We start from the raw sequence: 18,979 nt of genomic DNA on the forward strand, positions 1-18,979 counted from the left end.
ATAAGTCAACCTATGTTAAGTCTTTTAGATATATTCAAGGCTGACATGCAGTCCATATGCACTCGGTTTTCTGTGCTTCATGCACACTGCAGACTGGTGGAAAGGAAGCCTGTGGCTTTAAGGAAGGCGGAGCCACTGGGTTGCCAGTGTAGTGAGCCTATAAGAGATAGCTCAATACAATAGACTAGTAGACTTATCTAGAAGTGTCACAGTAATGCCTGAGTGTCGCCAAGTCTTTGGCGACCTGTTCCTGATGCAACAGAAAACTGAAGATTACAGACTCAAATCAAACCCCGAAATAAACTGAGGCGCTGCATTTTACCAAAGAGGACTTTAGGGGTCAGTCAGCGGAGAGAACTGCGAAGTGAATTAGGTGAGTTCAAAAAGTGAATTGAAATGTCTGTTTAGAGCCACTGTGTGGATCCATGTCTTGTCTGTCTGTTGTTTTGTATGTCGGTGCCAGCACGGCAGACACAATTGCTTAATGCAACTTGAGAGCTTATTCGGATTTTTTTTTTTTATTTCATTTTATTTTTATTTCTATATCTTATGGTTGTTTTTGATTGTTTTTCACTGACAGAGCCGTATACTAAGAGGAACAACTTAGTCCAGAGCAAAATGATTTAAAAACTAACAATATCATAATCTAAACAAAAAAACGGAGGGAAACGTGTGAATATGTATCTATATATGTTTGTCTATACTGATAACTATAAAGGATACGTGTTTTATACTCTTTATAGGTCTGCAGTGGCACAGAAGTTATATAATCGTTCTCTTTAATTCTTAGGCTGCAATATTAATTTAGGTCTTTTCCTCTTAAACAAAAGGGAAATACAATTCACTGTGTATCATCATTGCCAAATAGCTGACTGTGTGTTGTGGCGTGAGTCACCTGCCTGCTGGAGGGCTTTTAAGCATTATTATCTCAATCCGGTAAAGTGAGGGGGTGTGCGCGCTGTTTGCTTGCAGCACAGGTAGAGCGAGTATGGTTGCTCGGAAACCGCTGCAGGGGTGTCGTGAGCGGGGTGTGAACTCCTGTCAAGGCCTGAGCGTGACGGCCATAAGCTTGAATTCAAGGCAAACCGGTGGTGTTTTACATCACTAGGAAGCTCCTTTCTCGAGCCCACTGCCACTGAGTTGTCTTCGTACTCAGCCTTGGCTTGTCTTCATATTGTATAAACAGATAAGTCACATTTGACCATAAGAAGGCCCACATTCTCCAGTCGGATTATCTGACTTAACCGACTTGGACATCTGCATGACTACATCATTTGTGTAATCCTGTTGCCTGTAAATGCTAATATGGTTAACCGCCAGGATGAACTGTCTTTGCACCTGTTGCAAGAGGAAGCACAAGCCCCTGGGGGTTCATTATCAAGGATCATGTTGCTTCCCGTCCCCGCCGAACCGAATCGATGGCCCTGGCCAGGGGGATTGCATGCCTTCTTGGGCAGTTTGGCTCAGACTGATGGCTCAGGCTTCCTGTTGTTTTAGAGCTTTGTTTCTCTCCAGCTGTCAGGCTAACACATAAATATGGCTCATAAGAGACCAGGAACGAGGGAGCCGTGTTCTTTTTAGTCATCACTCCTACATTGTCAGGAGGACAGTGTGGCTCTAGCTGTGCATGCACCTCTTTAGTAGTTTCCAGAAGAGATGATTTGGAGGATGCATTGTAATCGTGTAATAATGACGTCTAATTAAACTCAGCCATGCAACAAAGAGGAACTGCGCTCACCCCTGATGCACTATTTTTAAGGCTCATCTAAAACACATTTTATGACTTTCTAAGCTTTCTCCACTTGAGACTGAAACCCAGTTGAAACATTTAAACTCTGTTTGAGGCCATTTATTTTGCATTTACTCTATGTATGCCCCAGAAATATTAGATTACTCCCCCTTTGAATAATGTACACATTGTTTATACAGCCCTGACACATAGTTGACATGACACGAGCATTCAGTTCATTTGGCGTGGGGGCGTTCTTGCAACATCAGGTATATCTGTGGTAACAGGAGGAGCCCCCTTGAACTTTCCTGTTCAAGAGGAACAGGATTGCAACACGCCAGCACGGCACAGTCCAGTTTTAAAATAAACTAAACTTATTAAGCGACACAGTCTGTAGAAATTGAAATTCGAAAGTTGGTTACACAGTTCACACCCATGAATGCAATGATGAACTCAGGCTCATGGAGTTTGCAAGCCACAGGTGAAATGTAAAGCTCAGTACCTCTCTATAGGAAAAAAAAAAATGGGTGTATTTTTTCTTCTTTTGTTTTCAGCTGACACAGCTACACCTTTGTACTAACACGGTAAATAAAATGTAAAACATGGAGGGCAATACAACTTTTTCATAGCATGTTTTGACACAATGTGTTAGCAATGACTTTAATGAAGGTCCTCTTCTATTATGATGCAAGATCTAAATCGTATGTTAGTAACACCTGTGTTTACCTTCGATTTCATGTCAGAATCCTTTTGTGATAAAGTAGTTCTACACTGGTTCTCCAAACCCACAGCAAGTGTGTTTACATGCCATTTAATTCAGGTCTACAAAAGCAGACATGACCAGTAGTGAAAATTTTTTTTTCTCCACCATCTATTGCTTTCATGCTTTGAATGAGGAATACTGTGAATAGAACATTTTGAAAGGCACGTTCTCCAGGTGTGCTCGGACACCAGTGTCCTGAAGGCCATAGGAAATTGTTGTCACCCAAAAGCCATTATTAAATATCTGGTCTAATGAGAATCACCTGGCTCTGCTTTTAGAGTGTTTTTTAGTGTCCTATACGATGATCTGTTTCACTTGACCTACTTTTGATTTTATTTATTTATTTTTTTGCCAAATTCATTCATGGCTGTTTTTTAATATAGGTACACCAGAAGCAGGGGCAGCCAGCCGGGCGATCTGAGTGTTTCCTGGCTTTGATGCGACCCGAGGGTGCCTGGAGCATGTCCACAGTGGGCCTGACTGCCCAGGAGATCTCTTTTCCCATAGAAAACCCCTTTCTCCGGGGCAGCTACTGTCACAGCATGGCTGGATCTAAACCCTCCTGGAGCGATCGCCATGTACTGGACAAGTGAGTGTTGTGGTGCACTTCATTAGAGAAAGACTTTAGAAAAGGATGTGCATGTCATGTTGAAGTTGCATGGTTCAGGTTAGTCTTACATTTTCTGTTAATTTCAATATGTCACATTTCTGTGATGAAGCACTGCTGTTCTGAAATGTCATTCTTCTTTTCTAGCAGCTTCTACTTCAGTATGGACAGGGCAAACATAGATCACAGCTATCGTGCCCAGCAAAAGGGGCCACCTCCAAGTTATGAGAGTAAGTTAAATATCTTTATTTCCTTTTCTTTCTTTTTCATACAGGATGTACCTTTTAAACTACACAAATGCTGCATTGCATGAATTCTCTTTCATTGTTTGTTATTTCACATACTGGACATATTGTTGTAACCTGAATATTATAAAGTCAGTGTAGTAGTATAGTATTAGATTTTTATTGTCTTTAATTTACTTTAATTATTTATCAATCTGCCACTTGTCTGATGGTTATTATTTTTTCAACTTACTTTTTTGGCAGGACATAAACACAGTCCCAACCCACAGAGATTACTCTCAAAGAATCCCCGGCCTTCCCAACTCTTCCTGTCCTCCAGCAATGAACCTTCCACCCCAAGTCCTGCTGATGATGACCAGGTGGTCCCCTCGTTCCAGAGGCTGTCATTTAACGAGTTGAACAGCCCACCACAGACACCTAGCAGATGCTCTAAGCCTCTACCCCCTATTCCCCCACAGACAGATATCTCCCATGAGCAGGCTATGGACAGTGAGGTAGAATTTTTCACAAGTTCAGACGACAGCTGCCGCCTGGTGTCTGATCAATTTTCTAAATCAGCTTTTAGAAATCCTCTATCTCACCGAAGGAGCTTCAGGGACTGTGGGCAGATTAACTACGCTTACTACGATGGGCCATTAGGACCGCAAAGCCCGCAGCAACCCCAACAGCACCATCAGGCAAATCCTCCGCAAGAAGTACGGGAACAGTATGAGCAGCAGCCACAGGAAAGACCCGCTCAGAGGAGGCTACGACGCTCTCTCTCTGGACCAGCTGGATCTTTACACAAGCTGCCACGACCCACATGCCCAAAAAGGTACCCCAACAATATGGATAAAAAAGAGGTTCCCCCTCCTATACCTCCACGTAACGTCAAGACAGATTGCAGGCGCTGGTCAGCAGAAGTCTCATCTGGGGCTTACAGCGATGAGGACAAACCACCCAAACTGCCTCCAAGAGGCCCCACAGGCAGCTCCCGCACTCCCAGCCCTAAGAGCCTCCCAACATACACTAATGGGGTGATGCCCCCAACCCAAAGCTTTGCACCAGATCCTAAGTATGTAAGCGGTCGGAGTTTACAGAGACAGAACAGTGAGGGCTCCCCATGTATCCTTCCTATTATGGAGAATGGCAAGAAGGCCAGCACTACACATTACTACCTTCTGCCTCAGCGGTCTCCTTTTGCAGACTCGCCTTGTGACTGCCACACCAGAAAGAAAGCACAGGTGGATTTTGTTTGAAAAGTTTTTGTGGAAGTAATAGAAGACTATACTGTACATGCGCAAAACCCACTTGACAAAATGGTGAAATTGGACACCAACAACCTTTTTAAACTGCTGCTTTTACCTTTTTTCTTTTTTCTTTTTGTAATACCCCTTATGTATTTTGAACACACAGGGTATTTGCGCACTGTGTACAGTTACTGGTAATATTGAAAAGATATTTTCTGTGAAAACCATGTCTAAGATTGTGGGCAAAGTTCAACAGTCTATAGTTTATTTTTTTTTTAATATATTTTAATTTTATGACATTCAATATTTTGCTCTGTTTTACTAAAGATGTGGTACAGTCAGAAAGTACAAGCGGGCCTTGTACCTTGTGTGCTCAGTGTTTTGTGTCTGATGTGGTGTGGATGTTTTGTGAGATGCACTGGGGCTTTTTGATGGTGCTTTTGCATCTCACAAGGGACAAAAAGGTCAGTAATGTAACCATGTATCACTTAACATATGAAGTCTAAATACAAGCCCAATGAATTTATAACAAAATGAAGGATTCTAGCACGTGCCGATTCTGTTTGCTATTATATCAATACTGATATGGGTTTCGCGCCTTGATGTAGTGTCAGTCTTACTCAGGCTGACTACTTCAAAGTAAATTTGTGTTATGTTTTGTTTTGTTGTTTGTTTTTTCACCCCATATGGCACATTGTCATGGTACATTTTGTACTAGTAGGTGGGTTCATTACTACTAGCTAACCATATTTCTTTTGGATTGTCCAGTGCAGCTGAGTATGGTGTAGCGTCTTGAGTGTATTTGTGTGTGTATGTGCAGTGGACGTGTTTGCGCATATGTGCATGTGAACAGCAGTTGGGAAAAGTGTTTAATTAGTAAAAAATTGTCAACAATGCTTGTTACTGTGCAACACTTGTTAGCAGTGCCCGCTTTTTAGTAGAGCCTTCTAAGAAGTGCACACATTTGATTTATTTCTGTCAGTCTCCAGATCTGTTTTATTGCACAGGAATTGGTCTGTTGACTGTCAGCGAATGTGTGCTGTTCTTCCAATTGAAGCTACTTCTTTTTCTTCCTTTTTTTTTTCTGGTCAAGCTGTGAGTCATTGCTTGAAACAAATTTGCCTCAAGTACTACCTCACTTTGATATTATCCTTATACCTTTACCAACTCCCTGCTTTAAATTGTGTTCAAAGGTGAAATTTGAAATTGTAATCCACGAGCGATGAGGTAACGGCTCCATATGTGACCTAACACTTGTAGAAAAAGACAATGAATTCAAATGCAAAATCTGTTCTAACCGGATATCCTAATATGGAGATTTTAGATGAAATAGATTTTAGATGAGAGATGTTTGACTAATCTGTTAATACAAATGCATTACAAAGACAGTACAGGGTTTACCTACCTGACACAGACTTTCCTGTTCTGCACATGCATTCCTGCCTTACATGATTGCAGTGGGTGTGGTCTGAAAGACTTTGGCTGCTGGCAGCCTACAAAATGTATGATTTTTTTTTTTTTTTTAATTGTTGTACATTATCCACAAGGCGTCAGGATGATATAGAAAATGTAGCACATGTTTTGAAGTAACCCTTGGTATCAAACACGGTGTTCAGTTTGGGAAACAAATAACTGCTAAGGTCAATCGGTCATTGAAGTATCTTTTTTTTTTCTCTTCCTTCTGTTCACATATCTTACCAACACAATGTTGCTTTTGACTTAAATGTTTGGAAAAATGTTTACATCATACACAAAAAAACAAACTATTTAATCTTAAGGTATTCATATGTCTTATTAGAAATGTTAAAACAGAATGAAGACTAGTTTATCAAGAGATAACACTCTGCTGTGGCGAAGACATGCACTGGGAGAGTTCAGTATGCTGTGTACAGTATTTAACAACTCCATTTGTTATTATGAATAGTTGATAAGTATATAGTCTTTAAAAAGAAAGCAATAATAAAGTGACTTATTTATAAGCTTGCTTCGTCCTGTCTTGAATCTGTCAAGAGTGAACTCTCAACTCAGCTGTTTGGCCTGTTTTATCACCCACACGCCCTCATGGTGTACTTTATTGTGACTGGCTTCGATCCAGAGAAAGAAGAGTGACAGGTGTACAGTAGAATGCCTTCCTCTTCCTGGTTATAACTAAATTTCCTCCTGCACGATTGCTTCATCGTTCCTTGGCAGCGGGCTTTGCACCCACTGCTTTTAAAGCCCTTTTAACAATGTTACAAGTGTTTTATTCTCGATTTGAATCCTTGTGGTAAGGCGTGGAGCCAAAACCACAGTGAACCCCATTAGAGGTCAAATAATTACTAAATAAGCCGCAGTTCAGCTCCAATTACAATACTGGCGGAGACCTTAGTGATTTGTATTTCTGCTGATTTGCTTAAGACAGTGACTTCTCTCAATGAAACAAAAGGTGACAGTTTAAGTTAAGTTGTCTAGGCCACCTGAAAACCTTTTCACTTTGTTCTTAGGTGAGTTACTAAGCAACAGCATGCGTGTTGACTATAGCTACCAAAGAAAGACACACTGCGCTTTTAAAATAATTGCTGGAGGCAAGAAAGACAAAAAAAAAAATGGGTAAATTAACAGGAAGACCGGTTTGCACTCAGATTGAACATAGTTTATTAATCAATTTTCTAAGATCCTTTCCCTTTAGTGGCACTACAAGTCACAAATGTATTAAGTCATAATGGACACAAGACTTATGTTTCTCTCTATAGCCACAATTTCATAGAAACTGGAACAAAAGAGATCCTGAAAGTTCTATTTTTTTTCTCTCCATTAAATTTTGACCCCTTTCTCCCCCTCAAACATACAATATGCAGGGCTTACCTTTCAGTTTCTCATCAAATACATTTCCTGCCTCAATTGATTGAACTCTGGCACTCCGGAGGCATTAATGAGTGAAATAAACTAATTTCTGTGATAAAAATATTATGACTTTTGTAATTATTCCCTTAATTGCTATACAAATTCTACTTTGCTGGTATACTATAGAAATAAAAAGTAGCAATGGTCATATTGGAGAAGTTCTGATGATGCAGTATATCTATAGCTAGACTATCCACAATCTCATGTATTTTCAAGAGAGGATGGAGAAGTATGGATTGTGTGTCATATTCTACTCCATCACACAGAGGAACGCACATACACACACAAAACAAAAACCATGAAGCTAGACTAAAAAATAAGTTCCATTGTTTGCATTAACTTCATGTTTAGGCCTAACTTTTCTTATCGTTTGCTGTGAGGTGATTTGTAAATATTTAACTCAGGCTGCAGTGCTGCTGGTTAAATTTTATTCAGGTCACAGTACCTGTGTAGGAAATATAGAACATCAAGCAAAGGTAAAGGACTTGCTCAGTGTACCACCTCTATTGAGGCACTAGGTGGAGACAAAACCAAATCAAAGGCTTATGTCAAAAGAACCAAAGTTAAGTTTGTTTTTCTATTATGAATCAGCTGCAAATACATGCAAAAGTAGTTTGATTTCCCTTCTATGAAAAAAAAAAAAACATCTTAAAATTCCATTAAAGGCCATGGTCTGTGTGTCTTATATTCTTCAAAAGCGAAACACTTAAAATTAGCACATCTATGCCATCTAGTGGCAGGTGACTGTGGGCAGCAGTCCACAGTCACCTGCAGAGCCCTATACTGGATTATTTTCTTGTTGGGGTGTCAAAGTTTTTTTTTTTTTAAGTGGATAAAAATAGAGATGCTGTTTAAAAAAACAAAAACGAACAAAAATCAGAAACACCTATCTGATACAGTAAAACCATTGCATAGATACCGTGTAACATTTTAACTGGACAGATGTTTACAAATGTACAAATGTGTGTATTTGAACGCTACAGTAAACATTTTTGTGTTTCACTACGGTTAGATGTTAATTGTAACAAGCTCAATAGAGATATATCATAGAGTATAAGCAGTAGCTAGCCTATATTGCATATTGTTTCATAACACTAAAGACAAAATTAACTTGTTATTTAACAAAATTATCTATAGATAATACAGTGGGTTTCTCAGTTTGTGCATTCAGAAAATGTAGATTTTCCAGGCAAAAACTTCAGGTTAAAAGAGATTTATTATTATTTTTACTATTTGAACAGTGCTGAGAAAGATATGTCAAGAGAGGATAAAAAGAGAAATGGTGCTCCATGATATGTTGGTGTGGAAAATAATATACGTGCAAAAACATATACATTAAATTTAAGTTCTTATAAATAAATGATAAATAGCACAACAACTTCAAAATGTTTTAAAATTAAAAGATGATAGTTCTTACTGATCTTTAAGTAAGATTATTAGCGATTAAAACAGTAACTAATTGCTTAATTTTATATAATATAATGAATATATCAGTTTCTAAATGTTTTCTGATCTATAAGTGCCTGCCAGTCCCAAGTTGGGAATTCCTGAAAGACAAAGTCAAAAATCATATTTTTAATCATTGCTGAAAAATAGTTTAAAATAATTATTGCATTATTAATAACTAATCATAAATAATTTTTATAATAAATCTCTGAATTTGATAGTAATTAGAGTAAGACATACCCGTATCAGTGAAGTCAAAGAAATCTTCCTCAAGAAAAGACAATCTTCTCCTCTGAGAGGTGCTCCTTTTCCTAAAAAAGAAAAGAAGGATGCTTGTTTGTGTTTTTACTCAATGACTGAACACAAAAAGCAATTTTTTTCCAGAGTACATTATAGGAAAACGCGCAGAAGGGATCATAACCCACCAAGTATACGCATGTCTCCTTTTGACAATGACAGCGATGACGATTATAATCAAGAGCAGGAGCGCTACTGCGAGTGAGCCAAACAGTGCTCCATAGAAACCTGGACCTCGGCGGAAAAGGTCACATTGTGGACCATAAAACTGCTCCAGGCTGGTTTCGTAGCACCTGGGTAAAATTCAAAAGAGGTTTAATAAAAATAGTTTTGACAAAAAAAAAAAACTTGAGTCAGAAAACTAGATAGATAGATAGATAGATAGATAGATAGATAGATAGATAGATAGATAGATAGATAGATAGATAGATATTTTATTACCTGCAGACTGAGCCTGTGTAAATGTCATTTAAACATTGTCCGTGTCCATTGCAGTAATCAGGGTTTTTTTTGCATGGTCCAACACACTGCCATTGACCATTACTAATCTCAGCAGTGTAATTAGCAAACCGAGTGCAGTTAATAAAAGGCTCCAACTCTGTGATATCTACAAGATTTCAAAAAAATATATATATTCAACATATTATAATGTAAAATAAACAGGAGAAATTCGAAAAAGAAAATGGATAAAGAATGGCTGATTGTGCTTTACATTTAGAACAACATACAACACACTTACTAGTAATTGCAGGTGCCTCAAAGGTGAGATCATTTAACTCCACACTTTGATTACCAAAGGCCAAAGAAATTTTGTTGAGGTTATTTTTATTTTGTAGGATATTCCTCAAAACCACACTAAGATTAGTGTTAATAAACTCGATTTGAGTTTCATTGTTTTGATACTGATACTCCGCCACGCTCTTTGCAACAACACTTCCTTTACTACAAAAAAAGGTAGAAATGTTATAAGAAAACAGCTATCTCTTTCTTAAAAGGTAATAATTAATGTAAAAAATAGTTTAATAAATGCTGAGGGAAAATGTACCTTAAATTGATGACTTTAACTGTTTTATAGGCCTGGGGGTCTGCTTCTCTACACAGGCTTCTGAGCTGTAAAAAAAAAAAAAAAAAAAAAAAAGGACAGAAGGGATTATGCAACATGTCAGATAAAAGATTTAAATAATTTTATATTTTTTGTATTACAAAATACTTTGTAATACTACTTAAAAATAATAACTCATAATATTAAATATGAAGAAAATTATCTGTACCTGTGCTTCTAATTTGTTGATGAATATCTGTGATTCAGGTGAATTTAAATTAAGAAAAGCCTGGATAAAAGTGACGTTGAATTTGAAAGTAATGTTTACTTTGCGGACGGGTGCAGTATCTGCAAAAAATTGAAAAATTTTAAAAGCCATTTATGAAAACATTTTACCTTGGACGTGCAAAAGTGGGGGAGAAAACAGAGATATAACGCAAGAAGTCAAAATATCAATGTATGTAAAAAGTATTCAAAAAACATTTTCAGGTAATGAAAATATATTATTTTTAAGAAAAACTATAAGGAAATGAAAAACCTCACCAATGATTGGGACAGTGTTGTTTTCTCCATAAGAACATGAGTCTCCATAGGAATAATCTTGGCACACTATTGTTGTCAAAGAGGATGTCAAATTTGAAGTGGAGAGAGTAGTTGATGAAGAAAAACTAACTGTTGCTGACGATGTTGGAGGACTGGTGACTGGGCCTACAATTGTTGTTGTTTCACTGGTGGATGTATCAGTTAAATAGGTCACAGATGTGGTTGAGGAGGAGAAAGAAGAAGATGTATGGCTGGGAACTGTAGGGCTTGAGTTGGGCTGTACAACTGTAGCTTGTGAGTCAGGAAGTGAGGGTGTCATTATCTCAGAAGCCTGAGTAGTTGTTCCTTTGTTCTCTGTTGTGCTAGAGCCAGTAACAAATGTTTGAGTACTTTGTTCAGTGGATGTTGGAGTAAAACTACTGGCTTCAGAAGTGAATGTGGAAGGCGAACTGGGAGAACTTTCGGAGCTGGTCAGAAAAACAGTTGTTGTGGAATGGACCATGCTGGTAGTTAGAGTAATTTCATTAGTGGTGACTGGTGGGACAGGCTCTGTAGATTGTGTTGTTCCTGTTTGTGCCATTGTTGTAATCGAAGGAGTTGGTGATTCAGTATATATGGTTGTCATTGTCTCAGAAGTCTCAGGAGTTGTTGTTTTGTTCTCTGTTGTACTAGTGCCTGTTATAGCTGTTTGAGTACTTTGTTCAGGGGATGTTGGAGTAAAACTAGTATTTTCTGACGTGAGTGTGGAAGGCGAACTGGAGGAAGTCTCTGAAGATGTCACAAAAACACTTGTTGTGGAATGGTCCATGTTGGTATTTAGAGAAATTTCATTGGTGGTGACTGGTGGGACAGAATCTGTAGATTGTGTTGTTCCTGTTTGTGCTATTGGTGTAATCGAAGCAGTTGGTGATTCAGTATATATGGTTGCCGCTGTGTAAGAAGTCTCACGAGTTATTGCTTTGTTCTCTGTTGTACCAGTGCCTGTTACACCTGGTTGAGTACTTTGTTCAATGGATGTTGGTGTAAAACTCGTGGTTTCTGAAGTGAATGTGGGAGGCGACCTGGAGGAGGTCTCTGAAGTTGTCACAAAAACACTTGTTGTGGAATGGTCCATGTTGGTAGTTAGAGTAATTTCATTGGTGGTGACTGGTGGAACAGACTCTGTAGATTGTGTTGCTACTGTTTGTGCCATTGGTGTAATAGAAGTAGTTGGTGATTCAGGGTGTGCGGATGTAATTGTCTCAGAAGTGTCAGGAGTTGTTGCTTTGTTCTCTGTTGTACTAGTGTCTGTTACAGCTGTTTGAGTACTTTGTTCTGGGGATGTTGCAGTAAAACTAGTGCTTTCTGAAGTGACTGTGGAAGGCGAACTGGAGGAAGTCTCTGAAGTTGTTGTGGAATGGTCCATGTTGGTAGTTAGAGTAATTTCATTGGTGGTGACTGGTGGGACAGACTCTGTTGATTGTGTTGTTCCTGTTTGTGCCATTGTTGTAATAGAAGTAGTTGGTGATTCAGGGTGTGCGGATGTCATTGTCTCAGAAGTCTCAAGAGTTGTTGCTTTGTTCTCTGTTGTACTACTGCCTGTTACAGCTGGTTGAGTACTTTGTTCTGGGGATGTTGCAGTAAAACTAGTGCTTTCTGAAATGACTGTGGAAGGCGAACTGGAGGAAGTCTCTGAAGTTGTTGTGGAATGGTCCATGTTGGTAGTTAGAGTAATTTCATTGGTGGTGACTGGTGGGACAGACTCTGTAGATTGTGTTGTTCCTGTTTGTGCCATTGTTGTAATAGAAGTAGTTGGTGATTCAGGGTGTGCGGATGTCATTGTCTCAGAAGTCTCAAGAGTTGTTGCTTTGTTCTCTGTTGTACTACTGCCTGTTACAGCTGGTTGAGTAATTTGTTCTGGGGATGTTGCAGTAAAACTAGTGCTTTCTGAAATGACTGTGGAAGGCGAACTAGAGGAAGTCTCTGAAGTTGTTGTGGAATGGTCCATGTTGGTAGTTAGAGTAATTTCATTGGTGGTGACTGGTGGGACAGACTCTGTAGATTGTGTTGTTCCTGTTTGTGCCATTGTTGTAATAGAAGTAGTTGGTGATTCAGGGTGTGCGGATGTCATTGTCTCAGAAGTCTCAAGAGTTGTTGCTTTGTTCTCTGTTGTACTAGTGCCTGTTACAGCTGGTTGAGTACTTTGTTCTGGGGATGTTGCAGTAAAACTAGTGCTTTCTGAAGTGACTGTGGAAGGCGAACTGGAGGAAGTCTCTGAAGTTGTTGTGGAATGGTCCATGTTGGTAGTTACAGTAATTTCATTGGTGGTGACTGGTGGGACAGACTCTGTTGATTGTGTTGTTCCTGTTTGTGCCATTGTTGTAATAGAAGTAGTTGGTGATTCAGGGTGTGCGGATGTCATTGTCTCAGAAGTCTCAAGAGTTGTTGCTTTGTTCTCTGTTGTACTAGTGCCTGTTACAGCTGTTTGAGTACTTTGTTCTGGGGATGTTGCAGTAAAACTAGTGCTTTCTGAAGTGACTGTGGAAGGCGAACTGGAGGAAGTCTCTGAAGTTGTTGTGGAATGGTCCATGTTGGTAGTTAGAGTAATTTCATTGGTGGTGACTGGTGGGACAGACTCTGTAGATTGTGTTGTTCCTGTTTGTGCCATTGTTGTAATAGAAGTAGTTGGTGATTCAGGGTGTGCGGATGTCATTGTCTCAGAAGTCTCAAGAGTTGTTGCTTTGTTCTCTGTTGTACTAGTGCCTGTTACAGCTGTTTGAGTAATTTGTTCTGGGGATGTTGCAGTAAAACTAGTGCTTTCTGAAATGACTGTGGAAGGCGAACTAGAGGAAGTCTCTGAAGTTGTTGTGGAATGGTCCATGTTGGTAGTTAGAGTAATTTCATTGGTGGTGACTGGTGGGACAGACTCTGTAGATTGTGTTGTTCCTGTTTGTGCCATTGTTGTAATAGAAGTAGTTGGTGATTCAGGGTGTGCGGATGTCATTGTCTCAGAAGTCTCAAGAGTTGTTGCTTTGTTCTCTGTTGTACTACTGCCTGTTACAGCTGGTTGAGTACTTTGTTCTGGGGATGTTGCAGTAAAACTAGTGCTTTCTGAAGTGACTGTGGAAGGCGAACTGGAGGAAGTCTCTGAAGTTGTTGTGGAATGGTCCATGTTGGTAGTTAGAGTAATTTCATTGGTGGTGACTGGTGGGACAGACTCTGTAGATTGTGTTGTTCCTGTTTGTGCCATTGTTGTAATAGAAGTAGTTGGTGATTCTGGGCGTTCAGATGTCATTGTCTCAGAAGTCTCAAGAGTTGTTGCTTTGTTCTCTGTTGTACTAGTGCCTGTTACAGCTGTTTGAGTACTTTGTTCTGGGGATGTTGCAGTAAAACTAGTGCTTTCTGAAGTGACTGTGGAAGGCGAACTGGAGGAAGTCTCTGAAGTTGTTGTGGAATGGTCCATGTTGGTAGTTAGAGTAATTTCATTGGTGGTGACTGGTGGGACAGACTCTGTTGATTGTGTTGTTCCTGTTTGTGCCATTGTTGTAATAGAAGTAGTTGGTGATTCAGGGTGTGCGGATGTCATTGTCTCAGAAGTCTCAAGAGTTGTTGCTTTGTTCTCTGTTGTACTACTGCCTGTTACAGCTGGTTGAGTACTTTGTTCTGGGGATGTTGCAGTAAAACTAGTGCTTTCTGAAATGACTGTGGAAGGCGAACTGGAGGAAGTCTCTGAAGTTGTTGTGGAATGGTCCATGTTGGTAGTTAGAGTAATTTCATTGGTGGTGACTGGTGGGACAGACTCTGTAGATTGTGTTGTTCCTGTTTGTGCCATTGTTGTAATAGAAGTAGTTGGTGATTCAGGGTGTGCGGATGTCATTGTCTCAGAAGTCTCAAGAGTTGTTGCTTTGTTCTCTGTTGTACTACTGCCTGTTACAGCTGGTTGAGTAATTTGTTCTGGGGATGTTGCAGTAAAACTAGTGCTTTCTGAAATGACTGTGGAAGGCGAACTAGAGGAAGTCTCTGAAGTTGTTGTGGAATGGTCCATGTTGGTAGTTAGAGTAATTTCATTGGTGGTGACTGGTGGGACAGACTCTGTAGATTGTGTTGTTCCTGTTTGTGCCATTGTTGTAATAGAAGTAGTTGGTGATTCAGGGTGTGCGGATGTCATTGTCTCAGAAGTCTCAAGAGTTGTTGCTTTGTTCTCTGTTGTACTAGTGCCTGTTACAGCTGGTTGAGTACTTTGTTCTGGGGATGTTGCAGTAAAACTAGTGCTTTCTGAAGTGACTGTGGAAGGCGAACTGGAGGAAGTCTCTGAAGTTGTTGTGGAATGGTCCATGTTGGTAGTTACAGTAATTTCATTGGTGGTGACTGGTGGGACAGACTCTGTAGATTGTGTTGTTCCTGTTTGTGCCATTGTTGTAATAGAAGTAGTTGGTGATTCAGGGTGTGCGGATGTCATTGTCTCAGAAGTCTCAAGAGTTGTTGCTTTGTTCTCTGTTGTACTACTGCCTGTTACAGCTGGTTGAGTACTTTGTTCTGGGGATGTTGCAGTAAAACTAGTGCTTTCTGAAGTGACTGTGGAAGGCGAACTGGAGGAAGTCTCTGAAGTTGTTGTGGAATGGTCCATGTTGGTAGTTAGAGTAATTTCATTGGTGGTGACTGGTGGGACAGACTCTGTAGATTGTGTTGTTCCTGTTTGTGCCATTGTTGTAATAGAAGTAGTTGGTGATTCTGGGCGTTCAGATGTCATTGTCTCAGAAGTCTCAAGAGTTGTTGCTTTGTTCTCTGTTGTACTAGTGCCTGTTACAGCTGTTTGAGTACTTTGTTCTGGGGATGTTGCAGTAAAACTAGTGCTTTCTGAAGTGACTGTGGAAGGCGAACTGGAGGAAGTCTCTGAAGTTGTTGTGGAATGGTCCATGTTGGTAGTTAGAGTAATTTCATTGGTGGTGACTGGTGGGACAGACTCTGTTGATTGTGTTGTTCCTGTTTGTGCCATTGTTGTAATAGAAGTAGTTGGTGATTCTGGGCGTTCAGATGTCATTGTCTCAGAAGTCTCAAGAGTTGTTGCTTTGTTCTCTGTTGTACTAGTGCCTGTTACAGCTGTTTGAGTACTTTGTTTTGGGGATGTTGCAGTAAAACTAGTGCTTTCTGAAGTGACTGTGGAAGGCGAACTGGAGGAAGTCTCTGAAGTTGTTGTGGAATGGTCCATGTTGGTAGTTAGAGTAATTTCATTGGTGGTGACTGGTGGGACAGACTCTGTTGATTGTGTTGTTCCTGTTTGTGCCATTGTTGTAATAGAAGTAGTTGGTGATTCAGGGTGTGCGGATGTCATTGTCTCAGAAGTCTCAAGAGTTGTTGCTTTGTTCTCTGTTGTACTACTGCCTGTTACAGCTGGTTGAGTACTTTGTTCTGGGGATGTTGCTGTAAAACTAGTGCTTTCTGAAATGACTGTGGAAGGCGAACTGGAGGAAGTCTCTGAAGTTGTTGTGGAATGGTCCATGTTGGTAGTTAGAGTAATTTCATTGGTGGTGACTGGTGGGACAGACTCTGTAGATTGTGTTGTTCCTGTTTGTGCCATTGTTGTAATAGAAGTAGTTGGTGATTCAGGGTGTGCGGATGTCATTGTCTCAGAAGTCTCAAGAGTTGTTGCTTTGTTCTCTGTTGTACTACTGCCTGTTACAGCTGGTTGAGTAATTTGTTCTGGGGATGTTGCAGTAAAACTAGTGCTTTCTGAAATGACTGTGGAAGGCGAACTAGAGGAAGTCTCTGAAGTTGTTGTGGAATGGTCCATGTTGGTAGTTACAGTAATTTCATTGGTGGTGACTGGTGGGACAGACTCTGTAGATTGTGTTGTTCCTGTTTGTGCCATTGTTGTAATAGAAGTAGTTGGTGATTCAGGGTGTGCGGATGTCATTGTCTCAGAAGTCTCAAGAGTTGTTGCTTTGTTCTCTGTTGTACTACTGCCTGTTACAGCTGGTTGAGTACTTTGTTCTGGGGATGTTGCAGTAAAACTAGTGCTTTCTGAAGTGACTGTGGAAGGCGAACTGGAGGAAGTCTCTGAAGTTGTTGTGGAATGGTCCATGTTGGTAGTTAGAGTAATTTCATTGGTGGTGACTGGTGGGACAGACTCTGTAGATTGTGTTGTTCCTGTTTGTGCCATTGTTGTAATAGAAGTAGTTGGTGATTCTGGGCGTTCAGATGTCATTGTCTCAGAAGTCTCAAGAGTTGTTGCTTTGTTCTCTGTTGTACTAGTGCCTGTTACAGCTGTTTGAGTACTTTGTTCTGGGGATGTTGCAGTAAAACTAGTGCTTTCTGAAGTGACTGTGGAAGGCGAACTGGAGGAAGTCTCTGAAGTTGTTGTGGAATGGTCCATGTTGGTAGTTAGAGTAATTTCATTGGTGGTGACTGGTGGGACAGACTCTGTTGATTGTGTTGTTCCTGTTTGTGCCATTGTTGTAATAGAAGTAGTTGGTGATTCAGGGTGTGCGGATGTCATTGTCTCAGAAGTCTCAAGAGTTGTTGCTTTGTTCTCTGTTGTACTACTGCCTGTTACAGCTGGTTGAGTACTTTGTTCTGGGGATGTTGCAGTAAAACTAGTGCTTTCTGAAATGACTGTGGAAGGCGAACTGGAGGAAGTCTCTGAAGTTGTTGTGGAATGGTCCATGTTGGTAGTTAGAGTAATTTCATTGGTGGTGACTGGTGGGACAGACTCTGTAGATTGTGTTGTTCCTGTTTGTGCCATTGTTGTAATAGAAGTAGTTGGTGATTCAGGGTGTGCGGATGTCATTGTCTCAGAAGTCTCAAGAGTTGTTGCTTTGTTCTCTGTTGTACTACTGCCTGTTACAGCTGGTTGAGTAATTTGTTCTGGGGATGTTGCAGTAAAACTAGTGCTTTCTGAAATGACTGTGGAAGGCGAACTAGAGGAAGTCTCTGAAGTTGTTGTGGAATGGTCCATGTTGGTAGTTAGAGTAATTTCATTGGTGGTGACTGGTGGGACAGACTCTGTAGATTGTGTTGTTCCTGTTTGTGCCATTGTTGTAATAGAAGTAGTTGGTGATTCAGGGTGTGCGGATGTCATTGTCTCAGAAGTCTCAAGAGTTGTTGCTTTGTTCTCTGTTGTACTAGTGCCTGTTACAGCTGGTTGAGTACTTTGTTCTGGGGATGTTGCAGTAAAACTAGTGCTTTCTGAAGTGACTGTGGAAGGCGAACTGGAGGAAGTCTCTGAAGTTGTTGTGGAATGGTCCATGTTGGTAGTTACAGTAATTTCATTGGTGGTGACTGGTGGGACAGACTCTGTTGATTGTGTTGTTCCTGTTTGTGCCATTGTTGTAATAGAAGTAGTTGGTGATTCAGGGTGTGCGGATGTCATTGTCTCAGAAGTCTCAAGAGTTGTTGCTTTGTTCTCTGTTGTACTACTGCCTGTTACAGCTGGTTGAGTACTTTGTTCTGGGGATGTTGCAGTAAAACTAGTGCTTTCTGAAGTGACTGTGGAAGGCGAACTGGAGGAAGTCTCTGAAGTTGTTGTGGAATGGTCCATGTTGGTAGTTACAGTAATTTCATTGGTGGTGACTGGTGGGACAGACTCTGTAGATTGTGTTGTTCCTGTTTGTGCCATTGTTGTAATAGAAGTAGTTGGTGATTCAGGGTGTGCGGATGTCATTGTCTCAGAAGTCTCAAGAGTTGTTGCTTTGTTCTCTGTTGTACTACTGCCTGTTACAGCTGGTTGAGTACTTTGTTCTGGGGATGTTGCAGTAAAACTAGTGCTTTCTGAAATGACTGTGGAAGGCGAACTGGAGGAAGTCTCTGAAGTTGTTGTGGAATGGTCCATGTTGGTAGTTAGAGTAATTTCATTGGTGGTGACTGGTGGGGCAGACTCTGTAGATTGTGTTGTTCCTGTTTGTGCCATTGTTGTAATAGAAACAGTTGGTGATTCTGGGCATTCAGATGTCATTGTCTCAGAAGTCTCAAGAGTTGTTGCTTTGTTCTCTGTTGTACTAGTGCCTGTTACAGCTGTTTGAGTACTTTGTTCTGGGGATGTTGCAGTAAAACTAGTGCTTTCTGAAGTGACTGTGGAAGGCGAACTGGAGGAAGTCTCTGAAGTTGTTGTGGAATGGTCCATGTTGGTAGTTAGAGTAATTTCATTGGTGGTGACTGGTGGGACAGACTCTGTTGATTGTGTTGTTCCTGTTTGTGCCATTGTTGTAATAGAAGTAGTT

The 18,979-nt window shown here is 40.3% G+C and overlaps 2 protein-coding genes across 4 annotated transcripts; one reads left to right on the top strand and one right to left on the bottom strand.

Annotated features, from left to right (window-relative positions):
* The first annotated feature begins 203 nt into the window (after window positions 1-203).
* errfi1a (ERBB receptor feedback inhibitor 1a) lies at window positions 204-6,552 on the top strand. 3 transcript variants are annotated; one of them, XM_063473952.1, is made up of 4 exons: window positions 204-373; window positions 2,876-3,081; window positions 3,247-3,329; window positions 3,588-6,552. In XM_063473952.1, exons 2-4 carry the CDS (start codon window positions 2,930-2,932, stop codon window positions 4,580-4,582), a joined length of 1,230 nt encoding a protein of 409 aa, XP_063330022.1. In that variant the 5' UTR covers window positions 204-373; window positions 2,876-2,929; the 3' UTR covers window positions 4,583-6,552. The 3 variants fall into 3 exon arrangements, with proteins under 3 accessions (XP_063330022.1, XP_063330023.1, XP_063330024.1); XM_063473953.1 differs by having other exon boundaries at window positions 3,250-3,329; XM_063473954.1 differs by lacking the exon at window positions 204-373 and having other exon boundaries at window positions 3,066-3,159.
* Window positions 6,553-8,902: 2,350 nt separating this feature from the next.
* Window positions 8,903-11,103, bottom strand: LOC134628010 (mucin-3A). Its single transcript, XM_063474578.1, has 7 exons — window positions 10,915-11,103; window positions 10,245-10,309; window positions 9,939-10,141; window positions 9,641-9,806; window positions 9,328-9,492; window positions 9,143-9,213; window positions 8,903-9,003 (listed from the first exon to the last, which is right to left on the bottom strand). The coding sequence occupies exons 1-7, from the start codon at window positions 11,101-11,103 to the stop codon at window positions 8,954-8,956; spliced, it is 909 nt and encodes a 302-aa protein (XP_063330648.1). The 3' UTR covers window positions 8,903-8,953.
* Between the last annotated feature and the right edge of the window lie 7,876 nt (window positions 11,104-18,979).

This window comes from Pelmatolapia mariae, linkage group LG5 (assembly GCF_036321145.2).
Source record: "Pelmatolapia mariae isolate MD_Pm_ZW linkage group LG5, Pm_UMD_F_2, whole genome shotgun sequence".
Classification (NCBI taxonomy): Eukaryota; Metazoa; Chordata; class Actinopteri; order Cichliformes; family Cichlidae; genus Pelmatolapia; species Pelmatolapia mariae.

Bases quoted from the DNA above. Each gene is read 5' to 3' on its own strand.
- errfi1a (XM_063473952.1), top strand. From the start codon at position 2,930: ATGCGACCCGAGGGTGCCTGGAGCATGTCCACAGTGGGCCTGACTGCC. The intron at 3,082-3,246 runs GTGAGTGTTGTG...CTTCTTTTCTAG, and splicing joins GATCGCCATGTACTGGACAA to CAGCTTCTACTTCAGTATGG. The intron at 3,330-3,587 runs GTAAGTTAAATA...CTTTTTTGGCAG, and splicing joins GCCACCTCCAAGTTATGAGA to GACATAAACACAGTCCCAAC.
- LOC134628010 (XM_063474578.1), bottom strand. From the start codon at position 11,103: ATGACACCCTCACTTCCTGACTCACAAGCTACAGTTGTACAGCCCAAC. The intron at 10,310-10,914 runs GTTAGTTTTTCT...TTTTTTTTACAG, and splicing joins CTCCAACATCGTCAGCAACA to CTCAGAAGCCTGTGTAGAGA. The intron at 10,142-10,244 runs GTACATTTTCCC...CTTTTTTTGTAG, and splicing joins GTTAAAGTCATCAATTTAAG to TAAAGGAAGTGTTGTTGCAA.